We start from the raw sequence: 17,454 nt of genomic DNA on the forward strand, positions 1-17,454 counted from the left end.
CCTGGCTGCAAATTACATTTGCTGTCGCTAGGGTGTGTCCAGATTTCTAGGCTAGGCCTATCTGTACCCTGTGAAGCAAGTTTTAAGAGTAAATACATGCCACTAAAGAAAAGTGATATAAATGAAGTAGTTCAGAATTTATTTGTGGTAAAAAATGCTAATATAATCAGGGTTTTTTTTACCTGTAACTCCTGCATCATATTGTTGATATTCTGTAACATGAATAGCTTTAATTGAATCAATTGCTTTTAAGTGCCTTGAACAAATATCTGGTTTCTTCTCATAGGGGAAACCAAACATATCTTGATCCATTTTCTGATCCCTGATTGAGATGCCTCCTAAACAGAAACCTGCTTCTCTTCCTCAGATGAAACTAAAACTGTGAGATGGAAGAGGAGCAGGGAGTAGACAGGTCCGATTCGTTCACAGGGATGAAGACGGAGCAGTCGGTTTGGTCGGTGGTGACAGAGCAGGTTGAGCAGTCAGAGCTCTCGCTGTCGGACTGGCGGACATGGCAGTACTCACGCACAGGGCAGGGACGCTCATTGTAGTTTAAACCCTCTTTCAGGCCTTTAGGGAATTTAAACCAATCCTTTAAAAAAGAACAACATGTATGACTTGTTTGGCTGTCACCTCACATGATGGTACATTTCTGGCCTGTGCATTTCTTTCAATGACTGCAGTAGTTTTGGTCTATAGTTTTATTAGCTGCCAAATAAAAGGAGATAAGATTTGAATACAAATCTTTAGTGTGACGGCGGCCACAGAGCTCTGGATACTACTAACCTCGATGTTTTGAAGGTTTGGGGATGGCTTGGGAACCACAGGGATGAAGATGATTCTGATTCTGTATGGGAGGCAGGCACATTTTAACTCTCAGATGATCATATCAACAACAGCTCATCTGCATTACCTTTGTTCCCTGTAGCTCTTTAGTACTGTAGTTGAGCGAGGTTAGGGATATTCTACTTTTTTGGACTGTGATAAAAAAGATGCCTCTTGCATGTCAAATGATATACAAAAGTGTGAATGAGAAATGTTTCATTTAAAGCAACACCAAAACACTTTTCCTCTTCAGTCCCCCTACAGGTCGGAAGCGGAATTGTCCATTACCGTTCTCATTCGAACTACAGATCCGCTACCCGATCTGGCAAACTTGCATAGTGCGGTTGTAGCCGATAGAGGGCCGCAAAGCGAATGCAGAAGTGCCGTTCACCCTGTTACGAGTTGATGAACCACTGAAACAATTTTGGAAACATTATTTTAAGGTAAAAAATAATCTTTGGTGTTGCTTTAAAGTGGCTATATGTAACTTTCAGTTTTTGTTGATTCCAGCAGCCCCTTTGGACAAAAGTGGTAGTGTTTTTACCACACCTGCTGTCGTAAAGGTCTTTTACGGTACTGTATTACTGAGTAAGCATTACTGGGAAGTCATATAGTCGCGATAAATATTTTGCTCTGACAGAAAATTGTTCATTTACAATAAGCGAATACGTTACAGATGCATTTTTGCATTTTAAGTGTTGCATACGGTAACTTAGCCTGGATGTATCGTGAGCTAAACCGGCCGACTTGCCGGCCCAAAGTTGCAAGGGTGGTTTTTCAGCTCATAGGCACTAAGGGGAAGCGAGACGATCATCATTCAACTCGAAAAAAGTCATATAACAATTACAATGACTCAGAAGCTGTTCAGTTAAGGTAAATTAAGCTGAAAAAAACTGCATCGTTCCCCTTTAAGAGATTGATGTAGCAACCAACATAGTAATAACTTATATAGTGCATTTCATGAAACCCAAGGACGCTTTACACAGGTACAGGGGGACAAGGGAAAAGAGTATAGTAAGAATAGTAGGCCAACACAAACACGGACTAAAAGGAGCAAAACGTCCGCGCTTAATGGAAGTTGGACTTAATTTGATGTCGCCTACTGATGTAAAACCACATCATGCATTAAAAAGTTATTTTATGAATGAAATAGACATATTACATACATGAGGGCCAATTCGGGGACATTTTTGAATAATTTACAATCCCATAATTGTCTCCATCTGTTGAAAACCCGACCAAGATTGACTCGGTTTCGCCCGTTGTCTCACTTTCCCTTTTAGCTTTTACTTGTTCTTCGATTCATTTCCTTCTTTTCTGTGATGGTCCTGCGATGGTCCTGCCCCAGTATCAGCCATAACTACAACAGATCACTTCTAAAATAAAATTAGAATTCTGAGGCCTACATCAAGACATCTCCTGCTACTTTTTACCTGGCTGGATACTCACTAACACCCCAGACACAGACACAGCCAATAATAAAAACTGTATAAAACTACCGTTCTTTTTACTGTGAGTCTCGTTTGCTGTTACAGGTCATTTATGATCATCAGATGTAACATCACATACAGTTTCAGAAACGTGTAAAAGTTACATATAGTCACTTTAAGGTTGTGATGATAGACAACCACCTTATATTATACACACAATATATTTAATCACTGCACTCTGTAGTATCTGTAGTCGTAATGATTACATAATGTATATTAAAATTACTAAAGATATAGGTTTATTAGCTATAAATAACATCACATTTTGAAATTAGGCCTCCAGGGCCTCAAGTTGAGTTTGTCTTCCTTAATTGTTATTATCATAGGCTACTTAAGTTTTTTATTCTATTTTATTGTACCTATTTTTATTTTGTTTAGATCGTATTTGTTGTTTTGTTAATTAATTTATTTGTTTTGTTCCTTTTAGTGCATTGCATTGCGCAATGTAACTGTGTGATGACAACAAACCTCGACCTTCAAGGTCGCTGCTTGTGACAACCATAGGCTGACCTTTATTTTGAAGAACCGGAAGTTCCAGTGTTTTGATAACGGCTGCGGAAGAAGTGGTCATTTGGCCGATTTCTTGTCCAAGCAGTAGTTTCCCATCACAACCGATACTAATTCAACGACAAATGTAACGTTAACCGTTTCACAGAAATTCACAATGGGATTTACACCGAGACGCTTTCTTGGTGTTAAACCGTCGAAAGCCCTCCTGTTGTTGCCTTTTCTGTTGACATTCTTGCTCGTCGGGAGCCAAGGCGAGAGCAATGCGATGGACAACGTCTCAACTGAGAGGCTGGCTGAGGAAAGCCACCGACAGGACAGTGCCAACCTACTCATATTCATAATGCTTTTAACACTCACCATTTTAACTATATGGCTGTTCAAACACCGGCGGTTTAGGTTCCTGCACGAAACAGGACTAGCCATGATCTATGGTAAGACCGCTAATGTTGATGTCAATCATCTTAGCGTTAATGCTAGCTGGCTATGATTAACCAGTAAGCTAAGTTGACAGCTTATGTTCAGCTACATGCTGGAGGCTTCCTGTGATATATGATATATTAGTATACTGGTAACGTTAGTGTCGACAGGTGTTGAAGGAATACATAGATAATATGTATCCAGTATTAACGTTAACGTAACTCTCCATGTTAACTGCATTGGGGTTGTGGAATTGTCATTTTGTGGTCTTTTTTTGTTAGTTCGTCGTCATCAGCTGTCAAATTAACAAATTAGTAACAGCTAAAATTGTTGTAAAATATAAGACATTAAAGTAGCTAGAATTAAAGCTACTCCCCTTTTAACTAGTCATACACCTGCACCCATAGTGTTTTATATCTATGCCTGCACCACCATCAGTCATTTTCAGTTTGAAGGGAGAAGCAGCTTTGATAAATAGGTTGAATAAATCCTCATTTCTAAAGCCCATCTCTTTCAGAATAATTACATTGGCCTATTCATATTTGTTTATTTTATAAGACCCCAATCTAATTAAAGTATTTAGCACACTCAAATAATTAAAAGCAGTTTTTTTTAAAAATAGAACCTCACCTTTTTTGTCGAGCAAGAAATAAGTCAACCTCAGTGTCCTTGAAAAAAAAATTTCAGACTCGTTTTTTGATTTTATGTCTGTGAAGCACTTGTATTTGAAAAATACTACTGTATATAAATATAGGATATTATTACTATTATTATTCACTACAGATCCATGGCTAACTGCTTTGCCTTCACTCCCTCTCTCCTCTCCTCCACCCTGAAGGCCTGTTGGTGGGTGTGATCCTGCGGTTTGGCATCCATGTGCCCCAGAACATGAGTGACGTGATTCTCAGCTGTGCTGTCAACGCCAGTCCCGCTACTCTGCTGGTCAACGTTAGTGGGCGATTCTACGAGTACACTCTGAAGGGGGAAGTCAGCCGGGGCAAAGGTCTTCAAGTGCAGGACGATGAGATGCTGAGAAAGGCAAGGGGATAAACAGATGGATGATTGAGTAGAGTGGTTGTTTTTGGTGTGCTGCTCCCATATGAAAATTACCAGCTGGCAGGTGCCAAATGGCAGAAAAATATGTCTTATTGTGTGATAAATAACCTCGGCAAACGATGACATATCTAACATAATCTCTGTCTATAAAAATGGAAACATGTTGATTTGTTAGTTTGCATACACAAACAGACACCACTTGAAAATAGGTGTATAACCTCTTATAACTTACCACTGTCTTCAGGTGACCTTTGACCCAGAAGTGTTTTTTAACATTTTGCTGCCTCCCATCATCTTCCACGCTGGTTACAGCCTGAAAAGGGTAAGAGCGTTAAAATGACTCATGATGCATGTAAATTAATGATTGAGATTTGTGACAAATGAGATCTAAAAAATCCGGCCATATTAGGTATTAATATATATGAATGTGTTATTCTCTACAATATATTGCGATGCAGAACAATGCATTTTTTAAGTTTAAGTATTTTATGTGGATTTTTTCAAGTGAAGTCTGCAAACATATTGACACATTGATTATTGTGATATTTGTTTATATTGCCCCAGCCTAACTACTAGTACTAGACAGCCTCTGTTTCAACGAATCTGTCTCCTTGTCTGTCTCAGAGACATTTCTTCAGAAACATCGGCTCCATCTTGGCCTATGCTTTCATGGGAACAGTTATATCCTGCTTTGTTATTGGGTAAGTTGTTTGTTTTTCTCTGTGATATACACTCACCTAAAGGATTATTAGGAACACCATACTAATACCGTGTTTGACCCTATCCTATCAATATGGGCCAACATTTCTAAAGAATGCTTCCAGCACCTTGTTGAATCAATGACACAAATAATTAAGGCAGTTCTGAAGGTGAAAGGGATCCCCCACACCATTACACCACCACCACCACCAGCCTGCCCAGTGGTAACAAGGCATGACGGATCCATGTTCTCATTCTGTTTACGCCAAATTCTGACTCTACCATCTGAATGTCTCAACAGAAATCGAGACTCATCAGACCAGGCAACATTTTTCCAGTCTTCAACTGTCCAATTTTGGTGCGCTCGTGCAAATTGTAGCCTCATTTTCCTGTTTTTAGTGGAGATGAGTGGTACCTGGTGGGGTCTTCTGCTGGTGTTGCCCATCCGCCTCAAGGTTGTGCGTGTTGTGGCTTCACAAATGCTTTGCTGCATACCTCGGTTGTAACGAGTGGTTATTTGAGTCAAAGTTGATCTTCTATCAGCTGGAATCAGTCGGCCCATTCTCCTCTGACCTCTAGCATCAACAAGGCATTTTCGCCCCCCAGGACTGCAGCATACAGGATGTTTTTCCTTTTTCAGACCATTCTTTGTAAACCCTAGAAATGGTTGTGCGTGAAAATCCCAGTAACTGAGCAGATTGTGAAATACTCAGACCAGCCCGTCTGGCACCAACAACCATGCCACACTCAAAGTTGCTTAGATCACCTGTCCTTCCCATTCTGATATTCAGTTTGGTGTTCAGGAGATTGTCTTGACCTGGACCACACCCCTAAATGCATTGAAGCAGCTGCCATGTGATTGGTTAATGAGATAATTTCATTAACGTGAAATTTAACAGGTGTTCCTAATAATCCTTTAGGTGAGTGCATACATTTAGACTCAAATAGAGTAACAGATTGAATATTTCTTCTAGTTTCACTTGATCACTTTGTTGAATGGGCAAGTGTTGCCAATGTCTTTTATGACTTACTGACGTACACATCCTTCTTTGCTCCTAGGCTGATTATGTATGGCTTTGTGTCCTTCATGAAAGTTGTAGGCCAGCTTGGGGGAGATTTTTTCTTTACTGACTGCCTCTTATTTGGGGCCATCATTTCAGCAACAGACCCAGGTAGGTAAAGCCATTTTATCTTTTTAGCACATATATATTATTTTCACAGACTGTCTGTACTAAGTATGTATATTTTTGGAAGCAGTGTGACACCTTATCGTTACTTTTGTTGGATAGTCTTTCTGTTTGAGGCCTTTGTGAGCTTCTTTCCTGCTGTAGAGTCGTAGTGTGTCTTAAACTCTTCAGTGTTTTTTTCTCCTCTGTGTCTCAGTGACAGTGCTGGCTATCTTCAATGAGCTAAAAGTAGATGTGGACCTGTATGCTTTACTCTTTGGGGAGAGTGTCCTCAATGATGCAGTGGCCATCATCCTTTCTTCGTAAGCATTAATTAATTCCACACTGCAGATATGCACACACACACACACACACACACACACACACACACACCCCCCAAACAGCAACAGTATTGTCCACTTCTATTTCATCAAAGAAACAGTAGTTCAGTAGTTCCACATTAAAGGATAGGTTAACATTTAGACTATCTCAAAACAATATGTAAATTTTAGGAGTTATTAGTTGCCTTCCACCGTTCCAAACTGTACTAGCTACCTGTCTCCAATAGAAGTGATAGGTGACAAAATCCCCAGCGCTTCTTTTTTGCAAAGTTGCATCCTAAGTTTAGTTGAAGCCCATGTGAGGCTCCAGCAGTCTGGGTTAGACAAATCAAGTAAGTGTTTTTGCAAAGTGACTTAATATTTGGGGCAAAATTCAGCTTTTTTTTCCTATACAGTGTTTCAACTGCAGCTGAGGGATAGTAAAACAAAGATAGCATTTTGTACTAAAAAGACTGTAACTTGGAAAATGCTTATACAGCTTGTATTGTCTGACTCTGGCTGTTGAAGCCTCATATTAGCTTCAGTTGAACTTTATGATGAAATGATTTTTTTACACAGAATGAGGGCTGTGAATTTTATTCATCATTACTTAAATTAGAATTGCGTTAGAAAGGAATAGTTTCGTGGCCAGTATGGACAGGAGAAATAAATTGGCATTAGCATGTAAGTATTGCTTTAAGACAGACTTGAAAAAATGTGGACCAGTCCTTCAATTTCTAGTTTTGTGTTAATGACCTGCACTGTAATGAGGCTAATTACGGCAAATTCAGCTTTTTGTGTGTACATTGCACATGAATGGACACTAATCATACTAACATCAATCCCTGTCATTTCACTGCTTGCCTTCCTTCACCCATCCGTGTCATTCATCACCTACCTGTACGTACGTATGCAGTGTTCTCCTCCGCTTGGAGAAACAGGGTGGGCAGGGGGCTGGAGCTGTGCACTCCCCAGGAGACGATGGCCCAGTCTGGGCAGAGGGGGCGGAGGAATGGCTGGTAGAAAACCAGACATGGACTCCCCGGTGGGTGGGTGGGTGGATGGGTGGTTTGCTTACGTGGTTGTGCTGATCATCTTAACTCAGTCGATGTTATGCAGATATTTTACTTAGAATGTAGCCTTGAACCAACACCCTTTTAGGATGATCGCTGCCCTTCCCTGCTACCCTTTCATGTCCATTCCTTGCATCAGTTTTCAGTTTTCTGCAAATGACCAGAAAATACTACTTTTTTTGTTAAAGTTTTGGTCATTTTGGTGTGTAAAGGGTTTATTACTGCTGAATATTAGTGCTGTTGATTTACTTTGTAAATCAGCAGCTGATTTCATTTGGGCACTACTCCTCATAAGGGGCTAGCACCTGAATTGGCTGTTTCTGTACTTATTAATATTCCTATTGGATATCAACCAAATGGTGTTGAGAGATCAAAGATCCAACTAGAATTGAGCATGCAGCCTCACTTTTTTATGACTGTATAACCCAAGTCCAAGTCCATGTGCGTGAAGTCTTCACATTTTTTAAGGGGTAACCAAAATCCTCTAAATTCATACAAAATCAGATAAACACCACCAGGCTGGTGATAAATCAGGCATTATTGGATTTGGGTTGCTGCAGGTTTGATTTGATGCCTGACTTCATCTTGAAAATATCTGTTTGTTCAGCATGTGATTAACATTTGACCACTTCCTCTGTCTGGATTCTTAGAAAGTGTCTATTTCTTTTTTCCATGTAAATGGTTTTATTTGCGTGCACTCTGTTTGTTTATCCGCCCTTCAGCTCCATTGCGGCATACCAGCCTGCAGGAGACAACAGCCACAGCTTTGAGGCTATGGCCATGTTGAAATCCTTCGGCATCTTCCTGGGCGTCTTTAGTGGATCCTTTGCTCTTGGGGTGGCCACTGGAGTCATGACTGCTCTTATATCCTTTCATCTGTTAATCATAATGAACTTTATATCCACCGGTATGCATAAGCAGCAACAGAATAACACTACAGGGTTTAAAACAGTTGCCTTCTAACTCTACTTTACTCTAAGTTGCTGCTGTTTAATTATTAAATGGGCAGCTTCAAGTCTTATTTAATTAATAACCCAAAAAGCTGTTGTGGCTGTCCCAATAGCAGTAACCTGAATTGTGTCCTTGCACGATTTGATAGAACAGTGCTTACTTACTTGTACAGTTTATACAGCAATGTCTTTCTTACCTCATTAAAATTTTTACGCTGCAGGTCAACTGTGGATGTGCCACCTCTTGTTTTGCTCCTTGACTTTCAGTTTTCGTCACGTGACCAAGTTCACTAAGCTGAGGGACTTCCCCTTGCTAGAGACGGCTCTCTTCTTCCTTATGTCTTGGAGCACCTTCCTATTGGCTGAGGCCTGCGGGTTCACAGGTACACCTGCACACAGCACACATGCATGCAGTTTTAAACAGTCAATTTTGGCATCTCATTTTGACTAGGTGTTAGGCTTTTGGCAAAATAATATAAATAATTATAGTTTCTCCCTACATTAACAAATATTTATAGTGACTATTCATCAAGCACCCACAATCTTTTAGCTATTTTAGGTTTTCTTCTTTGGAAGTTCCAACTATCTTACTTAAAAACAATGACAGTAATTAGTATGGTAAGGAAGGATAAATCATTTACACAACCATGGCAAATGAAATCATCAAACCAAGCAAAACACACCCTCAAGCTACATGATGTCACTAGACAGTGTTGATGTTGGTTTATCACAGTGTTATGGATACATTTAATAGGTGTTTTAGTCTTTTAAACCACACTGTTAGCCAAGGAAAGGTTTTGTTAACCTGTTCATATATCATATTACATATCATGTCTGATATATATTTTAGTGTTCGTAGAGCCACATTTCTCCCAAAGATCATGAAAGTAGAGCTGATTTTAATTAAATGTGTTTGACGCCCTCTAGTAAAGTACAACTCAATTCAGTGTGTTTTGGATGATGCTGAAGTGAGACCTGTGTATGTTTGTTTTTATTCAGGCGTAGTGGCCGTGCTGTTCTGTGGGATCACTCAGGCTCACTACACCTTCAACAATCTCTCCCCTGACTCTCAGGACAGGACCAAACAGGTGATGTGCAATCACATATACTTTATTTAGATATACAGTATGTCTTACCTGAATTCTGGTTCCTTCTTGGTTTGTTATTCCTATCACTGAGATTAATTTTATGGTACGAGCACATTTTTGAAGTTTTAAATATCCAAATTACCAACGTAAAGTAGTAACTCAACGTGTAACACATTTTTCTCTGTAAATTTGACAATACACGTAATACTTTGTGCACTTTGGCACTAATCCCCAGTCATTTGAAGACTAAAGTGAATGCATGCGATGTTTACAAGACACTTACCCATGATACTTTGCATCCAAAGTGACGTGAATGCAATGTGAACTTTTCTGTTTCAGTTTTTGTGCAGTTTGTTTACATAATTTAAAAAATATATATTTGTTTGTCTCTTCCCCATCAGTTGTTTGAGCTGCTGAACTTCCTGGCAGAGAACTTCATCTTCTCCTACATGGGTCTGACTCTCTTCTCCTTCCAGTCACACGTCTTCAACCCTATGTTCATCATCGGGGCCTTTGTATCCTTTACTCTGATCAATGCTTTCTGGCTACTCCAGGCATGATTGGCTATCTGATGATGAATATGGTTGCACATAACCACTTTTTGCCTCCCTGAGGCAGGACCAGTCTGGAAAGCAACTGCCATGCTGATAATAATACAGTGTATTCCTACAGTATATGTTTTTGAAATAATATTTCAGTGCTTCAGGGAGCCCAAGAATAACAGCAACATTTAAAAGACAGATTAATCAAAGATAACATATAATTTCCAAACCATTCATCTACCCACGATTATTTTCCATCTCAGCTTGCCAGTGCTCTACTACTTTGCAGCGTGTTGTGTCCTTGACCTTCCTGCGTTGTGTAGGTGGCGGTGTTTCTGGGCAGGGCTGCAAACATCTACCCTTTGTCCTTCCTGCTCAACCTGGGCCGCAAGAACAAGATTGGATACAACTTTCAGCATGTCATGATGTTTGCAGGTACAGAGCAGAGACTGTAAAGTTTCGGTAACACTTTACTTGAAGGTATCTACATAAGAGTGACATGACACTGTCATGAACACATGACACAGTCATGACACATGAACCCTAACCCTAACTCTAACCATAACTTGTTGAATGACACTTACTAAAAGAAGCGTTATGTCATAAACGTTTATGACTTGTTTATAATGTTTATGACACGTTCATGACAGTGTCATGTCACTCTTATGTAGATACCTTCAAGTAAAGTGTAACCAAAGTTTCAGTTGTCAACTCTCGGGCTCTCTAAGGAGTACTTTTAAGTTTCTAAGGCTTGGACCAAAATTACTAAACTTCTTCTCAGCTGGGACCTGGGTCCATTAAAATAAACTCTGTGGAACGGAGCTGATTCAAGCCTGCAATTAAAACAAAAAGCATTAGTGTAGGAAATGGTGTGTGAAGACTGTCTCTTTCTAGACCGATATCACTCCTACTTAGATACAGTACTGTTATGAATAACAGCCCCTACGTCAGCTGACGTTTACTGTTGAAACTGGCTAATAGAAATCCCCTACATGTCTCTACACATACGTGTTTCTATAGCACCAGCCCTAATAGGCAAAAACACCTACACCAGCATGCTGTGCAGGATGTGCTTGCCAACAAATGTTCAGTAGTTAGGAAAAACAGCAACATTAAGTTTAATTTATTTTGTGGCTTTTCTTGAGTTAATAATAAGTGAAAACACACACACACACACACACACACACACACACACACACACACACACACACACTTGAGCCTAAACAAAGAGTCATAACTTGCCCTCCGTCTTCCTCTGTCTCTCCCTTTTTCTGTTATGAAAGTTTAAATTATTAAAAATCTGTGTGACCTCAGTCTCCCCATTTAAATGAGAGACAGTTAGCTCCTGTTGTACTGTAAAGCAGTCAAATCCTCACATTTGAGAAGCTGAAACCAGAAAATGTGGCAATTTTACTTAATTAAAGACACACACACACACACACACACACACACACACACACACACACACACACACACACACACACACACACACAGTTTCTCACGCTCATGCTGTCTTGTTCGTCCCCAGGTCTGCGTGGGGCGATGACCTTTGCTCTTTCTATCCGAGACACAGCGACTTACGCCCGTCAGATGATGTTTTCAACCACCCTCCTAATTGTCTTCTTCACTGTCTGGATCTGTGGAGGGGGCACCACGCCCATGCTGACCTTCATGAGCATACCGTAAGGCTGTGCATCTGTTTGTATGCATTTGTCTCTCTGTTTCATCCCCTCTATCAAAGGTCACTGCTGTAACATTTTCTCTTTCAGGGTGGGTGTGGATGCTAATCAAGACAACTCTGTAAGTAATTAGCACAGATTTACATCTCTTGTTTTTAAAAATGTAATTAGTTTGTTGGTTCCATTGTCAAGTTGCTATCCCTGAGTAAAAATGTTAAAGAGGTGAAACAGTAACTTATTAAAAATGTTCTACTTAACAGAGTTCAGCGATGTTGGATGGGTCACAGCGGAGGAACACCAAACATGAGAGCGCCTGGCCCTTCAGGATCTGGTATAACTTTGACCACAAGTATCCTTTGAGCCATGAATCACATATTTAGGATCCTGTCTTAAGAAGTGTGGGTGCTAGATTCAGCTTTGGACACCAGAGGGTGCTCTTTCAAACAGATAAGATATTTAAAGATAAGGCACCATTAGATAGATTGTTGACCAGTTTAGCTGTTTAATTTAAAGTGTTGTAAAAACTGTTAATAACCCTTGACAAAAGCTTGTTCTCTAGCTACCTGAAGCCCCTCCTGACCCACAGTGGCCCTCCTCTGACTGCTACTCTGCCTACTTGTTGTGGGCCACTGGCACGATGCCTCACCAGCCCACAGGCCTATGAGGTTTGGACACAGCATAATGTAATACAGTAAAAGAAGCATATTTTAAAGACCCAATCAGTAACTTCTTGACTATCTGAAATACATGGATATTTAGAGATATAATACAGGGTTTCCGCGGGGTCTTAAAAAGTCTAAAATTTCTAAATCAAAATTTTAGGCCTTATAAAGTCTTACATTTGCGTACTTTTGTATTGTGTTCGAGGTGTTAAATAATTTTAAACAGGTCTTAATTTTCCTACGTCCATGCAACGCTACCTGTAATGCTCATTGAAATGCTCCCTCCTTTTTTGATTCTGTGGTGCTGTAGTTGTTTATTTCGCTAGTCCAAACATAATTCGCTGTATTACGACTACCAACATGCAACTTATATTGCAGCCAATCAGCTTTTGTGTTATTGGCACAAGTCTCTTTCGGATTGTACCACAAACAGAAAACTGATTTCTTTCTTTAGCTATGGAGAGGTGCAAGTTTAGCGATAAAAACTGAATTTAGGGCTTGGCTAAAGCCAGTTGTAAGTTCATTCATAATTAGGGTTGGGTACCGAAACGCGGTGCCAATAGGGCACCGGTTCCGAAGTAAACGGTAGTAACGAGACCGAATAAGAACGAAAATTTCGGTGCCTCATTCCGGTGCCTTTTTTTTTTTTTTTTTTTTTCAGAAGCATCGCTGCACGGGACGCTACGTTGACCGTTAGCTAGTAGCTGGATTAAAGACAATGGTTAAAATGCTGACCGCTTACGTTAAGCGGTGTAAAGTGTGACTGTATATCCCTGTAGAGGATTCCAACACTGGGACGTAACAGTCTGCAGTCAGCTGCTGTTGTCGGAAAAACAACACAGACGGTGCGTTCACTTGAAACTCGCCAGCCTTGCGGTGCATTCTAAGTTATTGTAAAATACCCTTTTCCCATCTGGTGCTTGTTTTTGTCATTTACCAGCAATTTACTGGTGAAATAAGTCATTGTCATAAGTTATTGTTATTACAGTATTAATCAATCATTTCATTTTGACCATATGGCCTCAGCAATAAACAAGCCGTTCTTTAATGTCGCCAACTGTCGTTTTGTGCTCCTTTTTAAAATATTTTATATTATATACATTATAAATATATTATATATATTTCGGTTTAGGCACCAGCACCGTTTTAAAAGTATCGTTTTAGCACCAGTATCGGAAAAAACCCAAACGATACCCAGCCCTATTCATAATAGTCTTCAAAAGGTCTTAAAAAGTCTTAAATTTGACTTGGTGAAACCTGCAGAAACCCTGTAATAGTGTAATTTGTGAGTTTGATATTTTTGTGTTTCTTTACCAACTGTTTTACCGCATTTAAGATGAACAAGAATAAACCTTGAAAAAACACTTAATAGTGTTAGTCCGTGTATTTCAATAAACCTAATTAGGAATCCTAGCAGGTCATAAACGTGTGTGTTGAAATTCTGTAGTGGGGAACTTCTGTGTCCATTAGGATTTCGCTTTAATTTAAAGAAGCACTTTTTCCAGTTCTTCTCTCCTTGGCCTGTGACTGTATTCATCTTCATCTCTTCATTCCCTTGCTTTTCTTTTTCTCTCCCCCATTTCCCCTTTCTACTCACCAGAACGAAGGCCGGCTCCACGACGATGACTCCGACTTCATCCTGAACGATGCCAGCGTGAGCTCCATGTTCGCTGACGTCACCATCAGCACGGACGCATCTGGATCCCGCACCGTCAACCGCTCCTCCAGCACCAGGGGCGGCCCGTCTGATGAAGGTCTGGATCATGAGCTCGCCTTGGGGGAACATGAAGTGGCGATCAGGGGCACCCGCCTGGTCCTGGATGACCCAGTGGAGCCCCCGACCACTGTCACCCTGCCCCCGCCACCCTCCCCGCCACGCTCGGAACCTCGCAGGCACAGACTGTAGGAATGCTTACACTGTCTGGGTGAAGTTTGTTGTCATCTTAAAAAAATCACAAATCATCTAATTTGATTTCTCAAGAAAATAGCATCTGATAGTTGATTTGTTTGGATTTTTGATTGAAAAACAAACTGCTTCACATGAAAGTCGCCATGTTGGTGGGACCACCTGTCTACCATGTTTTTAAAATAGCCTCAGCTTTGTGACAAACTTGAGGCGCGCTTGATTTAACTCACTATTTACGTGGATAACTGTAATCTTGAATGTCAATGCACTACATGTGAGGTAAGGTACTGTAAATCAAGTGCACCTCACTACATTTAGCCACCATTTGGGGAAGCTAAAAAAAATGGGTCTGTAATATTTGCTCCTAAGTTAGTTTTACTGTTATCTATGCTCTATTAAAGCTCCAACTCCCTCCGGCCTTATGGGGCGATCCCTAAACGTTTCATTTGCAGTTTGTCCTTATGTCTGTGCTGAAGTTGCTCATGAAGACAAGACATGTATTTGTCTAGCTTCCTTCAAGTATTTGTAAATGACCCACAGTATCGTTTAGGGCAGTTCACAGGCACTCTAAAACCTTGCTCTGGTGCCACTTGTTAATATTTAGTCATGTTAAAGAGCATTTACACTACAGCAACATTACTAATCTTACTTCTCTATCCACAGACTGATAAGTGTTTGCCTCCCTCTCAAAGCTGATGATGGAGAAGGTTAAATGAGTAATTGGGTACTGTGATTGTCCAATGTGGGATCAACTAGACAAGGGCATTGACATCTGTGATGGAAGCAGTATTAGGAGTTTTGAATTTTAAAAGAAACAAATGTTTTTTCAACAGGATTGTAAGTAGATACTGTTCGGCCAAAAACCTCTAACTGCTTTCACAACAGAGTCCAGGAGCGTCTCTGCTATCTTACATTTTTGCACTGCCTGCCTCTTCTCTTCCGGATCAGTCTTTTCACTTAGTCATTTATTTATTTATTTATTTAACCGGAAATTATTATTTATACATGAGTGATTTTTTTGGTTTATTTATTTATTGTTTTGTGCTGTGACATTAATGATTATCTTGCCCTGTTCAAAAATAGGGCTGCTCAGTGGTGAAGGGGGCATGTTATGCACCTTTCTCCTAACTAAACACTACGACTCTTAAGGTACATTGTACGGTATGTGGGTCATGAGGGAGGTCGATATTCGTTCGGAAAGTTTGTTCTTGACCATGTGTGCATGTTAAAATATCTTGTTTGTGTTCTGTAGCAGATCATTCTACTTTATACTTGGAAACTAGAGCTTCCCTGTGTGAGTATGTTACAAGTGTGTGTGTGGCTGATGTCAGAATGAAATTGTCCAAATCTACTGATGTGGTAATTAGGGCTAATGTCTGTTTCTGAGTTTTCTGTTGTCATCTGGTTTAATCTTTTTGCTAAAAAAAAAGAAAAAAAAAAGTAACGGTCTTTGGGATGTTGTATCATCAAAGATGACTGAGGGCTGGCTGAACTGTTTTGACTTAAAGTGCCTATTCAGAAATTAAATGACAATGTAGATTTGTACATATTTGGATTGGCTAATGTGCAGTAAGATTATCTTTCTTGCTTTTTATGTGACACTGAACCCTTTGACTAATGTTGAATATTGTATTCCAAGTATAATTAGGCCATTAAATGACTGCCTGTCTATGGTGGAGATCACAAAAGAGTGCAAACTAAAACATTGTACTTTTAATAATGAGAAATACGTACCACTAATGTTTTATTGGATAGAATTGTTTTTGGAAAATGTATACTTTTATCAAAAGGTAAATGTGGCATTTTAAAATGAAACTATTGGGGACTAAATTAGAAAGCTTTAAGAACCTGGCAACCTTTTTTTCTGCTTTTTATTTGCCAATAAGGTCAAATGACAGGGGGCTTTCGCTGACTTTTACTGATGCGCTGTTAGTCCTTTTTGTTACTTGTTTGTCAACCAAGCTTGTATGTTCTGTTCCCACCTCAGTGAGAGATATTTTGCACTGAGGCAACTCCTTAGTTAACCCTTGTTTGTTCTGTTTTCTGCTGGGTGATTTTTATGATCGAGGTAGAAATTAATTGCTGGTAAAAATCCCATTTTCAAATGTTTGTTTTAACTGTGTCAAACTGCACGAGTTGTCTTTTTGATCTTCAAGCGTAATTCTTAATGTGAGTTTTGACTTTGTGCATAATCATCCAGAATTATGGACAGGTGAATTTACATCGGTTTCTTTCACTAAGGTACCCTTTGATTTTCAGCTACCGCAACTAAAACTAAAAATCGGAACATGTTTATGTTTCTACTGTTTGTAGAAACTGCTCATGACAGGTGTATTTGTGAACGGTACACCTGCAATAGGTCTATATGTGAATGTTTTTCAAATGTGAACTCAAGTTGAGAAGGAAATCTCAGATTTAAAAGATTGTTCCCTGTGTCTTCCTGAAGTTATTAACAGTGTCTCAGACATCTTGCAAATGTACTGAAGAAAAAAATAAAAACAATTCTTGAAAATGAAATTTTTGCACTTTCAAATTATGCAGTATAACCTGTATAGTTATATATACTTAGGCTGCTTAATGAATCTCAGTTTTTATTTAATTTTCTATCTCTTCAATCATTAATTCTTAAACATGACTTACTTTTCATATTGATACTGAAGTACAATTTTCTCCTTTGACTAAACACTCTGAAGAGCCCTAATGACAATTGAGCAAAACCCATCCTGCGATGAAGACTGAGATGCAATTGAAAGCCCTGTAAAAAGTTAGTAAGTGGACATTGAGTTATTGTTTTTTGTACCATTTCCAAGGTCAAAGTCAAATATGAATGTTAATGCTCCATTTTCTGCATGCTTACTTTACCTCAAATTATACTGGCAAGAACTGTTAAATATGTGCTGGTAACTCGCATTAATACAAACTAGCTAGTAAAACGAGGCTGCTGTCGTTTAGCGCGTTCACACCATAGACTGTATAGGTCACACACACACACACACACACACACACACCTTTTTTAAACTGCTGTGTAAACGTCACGTATACTTTTATTTTGAAGGCAAGTTCGCTCCGCT

The 17,454-nt window shown here is 39.6% G+C and overlaps 1 protein-coding gene and 1 long non-coding RNA gene across 3 annotated transcripts; one reads left to right on the plus strand and one right to left on the minus strand.

Moving 5' to 3' along the window:
* Positions 1-172: 172 nt before the first annotated feature.
* On the minus strand, positions 173-901 carry LOC116037028. Its single transcript, XR_004101776.2, has 2 exons — positions 787-901; positions 173-592 (listed from the first exon to the last, which is right to left on the minus strand). It is a non-coding gene; the product is annotated as an uncharacterized LOC116037028 (long non-coding RNA).
* Positions 902-2,756: 1,855 nt separating this feature from the next.
* LOC116037022 (sodium/hydrogen exchanger 6-like) lies at positions 2,757-16,896 on the plus strand. 2 transcript variants are annotated; one of them, XM_036009009.1, is made up of 17 exons: positions 2,757-3,256; positions 4,081-4,280; positions 4,543-4,620; positions 4,923-4,999; positions 6,057-6,169; positions 6,381-6,486; positions 7,400-7,528; positions 8,279-8,420; positions 8,784-8,889; positions 9,506-9,594; positions 9,996-10,109; positions 10,460-10,571; positions 11,665-11,818; positions 11,906-11,936; positions 12,076-12,164; positions 12,375-12,480; positions 14,078-16,896. In XM_036009009.1, the coding sequence occupies exons 1-17, from the start codon at positions 2,980-2,982 to the stop codon at positions 14,381-14,383; spliced, it is 2,229 nt and encodes a 742-aa protein (XP_035864902.1). In that variant the 5' UTR covers positions 2,757-2,979; the 3' UTR covers positions 14,384-16,896. The 2 variants fall into 2 exon arrangements, with proteins under 2 accessions (XP_035864902.1, XP_031136628.1); XM_031280768.2 differs by lacking the exon at positions 7,400-7,528 and having other exon boundaries at positions 2,767-3,256.
* Positions 16,897-17,454: the final 558 nt, after the last annotated feature.

This window comes from Sander lucioperca, chromosome 13, assembly GCF_008315115.2.
Source record: "Sander lucioperca isolate FBNREF2018 chromosome 13, SLUC_FBN_1.2, whole genome shotgun sequence".
NCBI lineage: Eukaryota > Metazoa > Chordata > Actinopteri > Perciformes > Percidae > Sander > Sander lucioperca.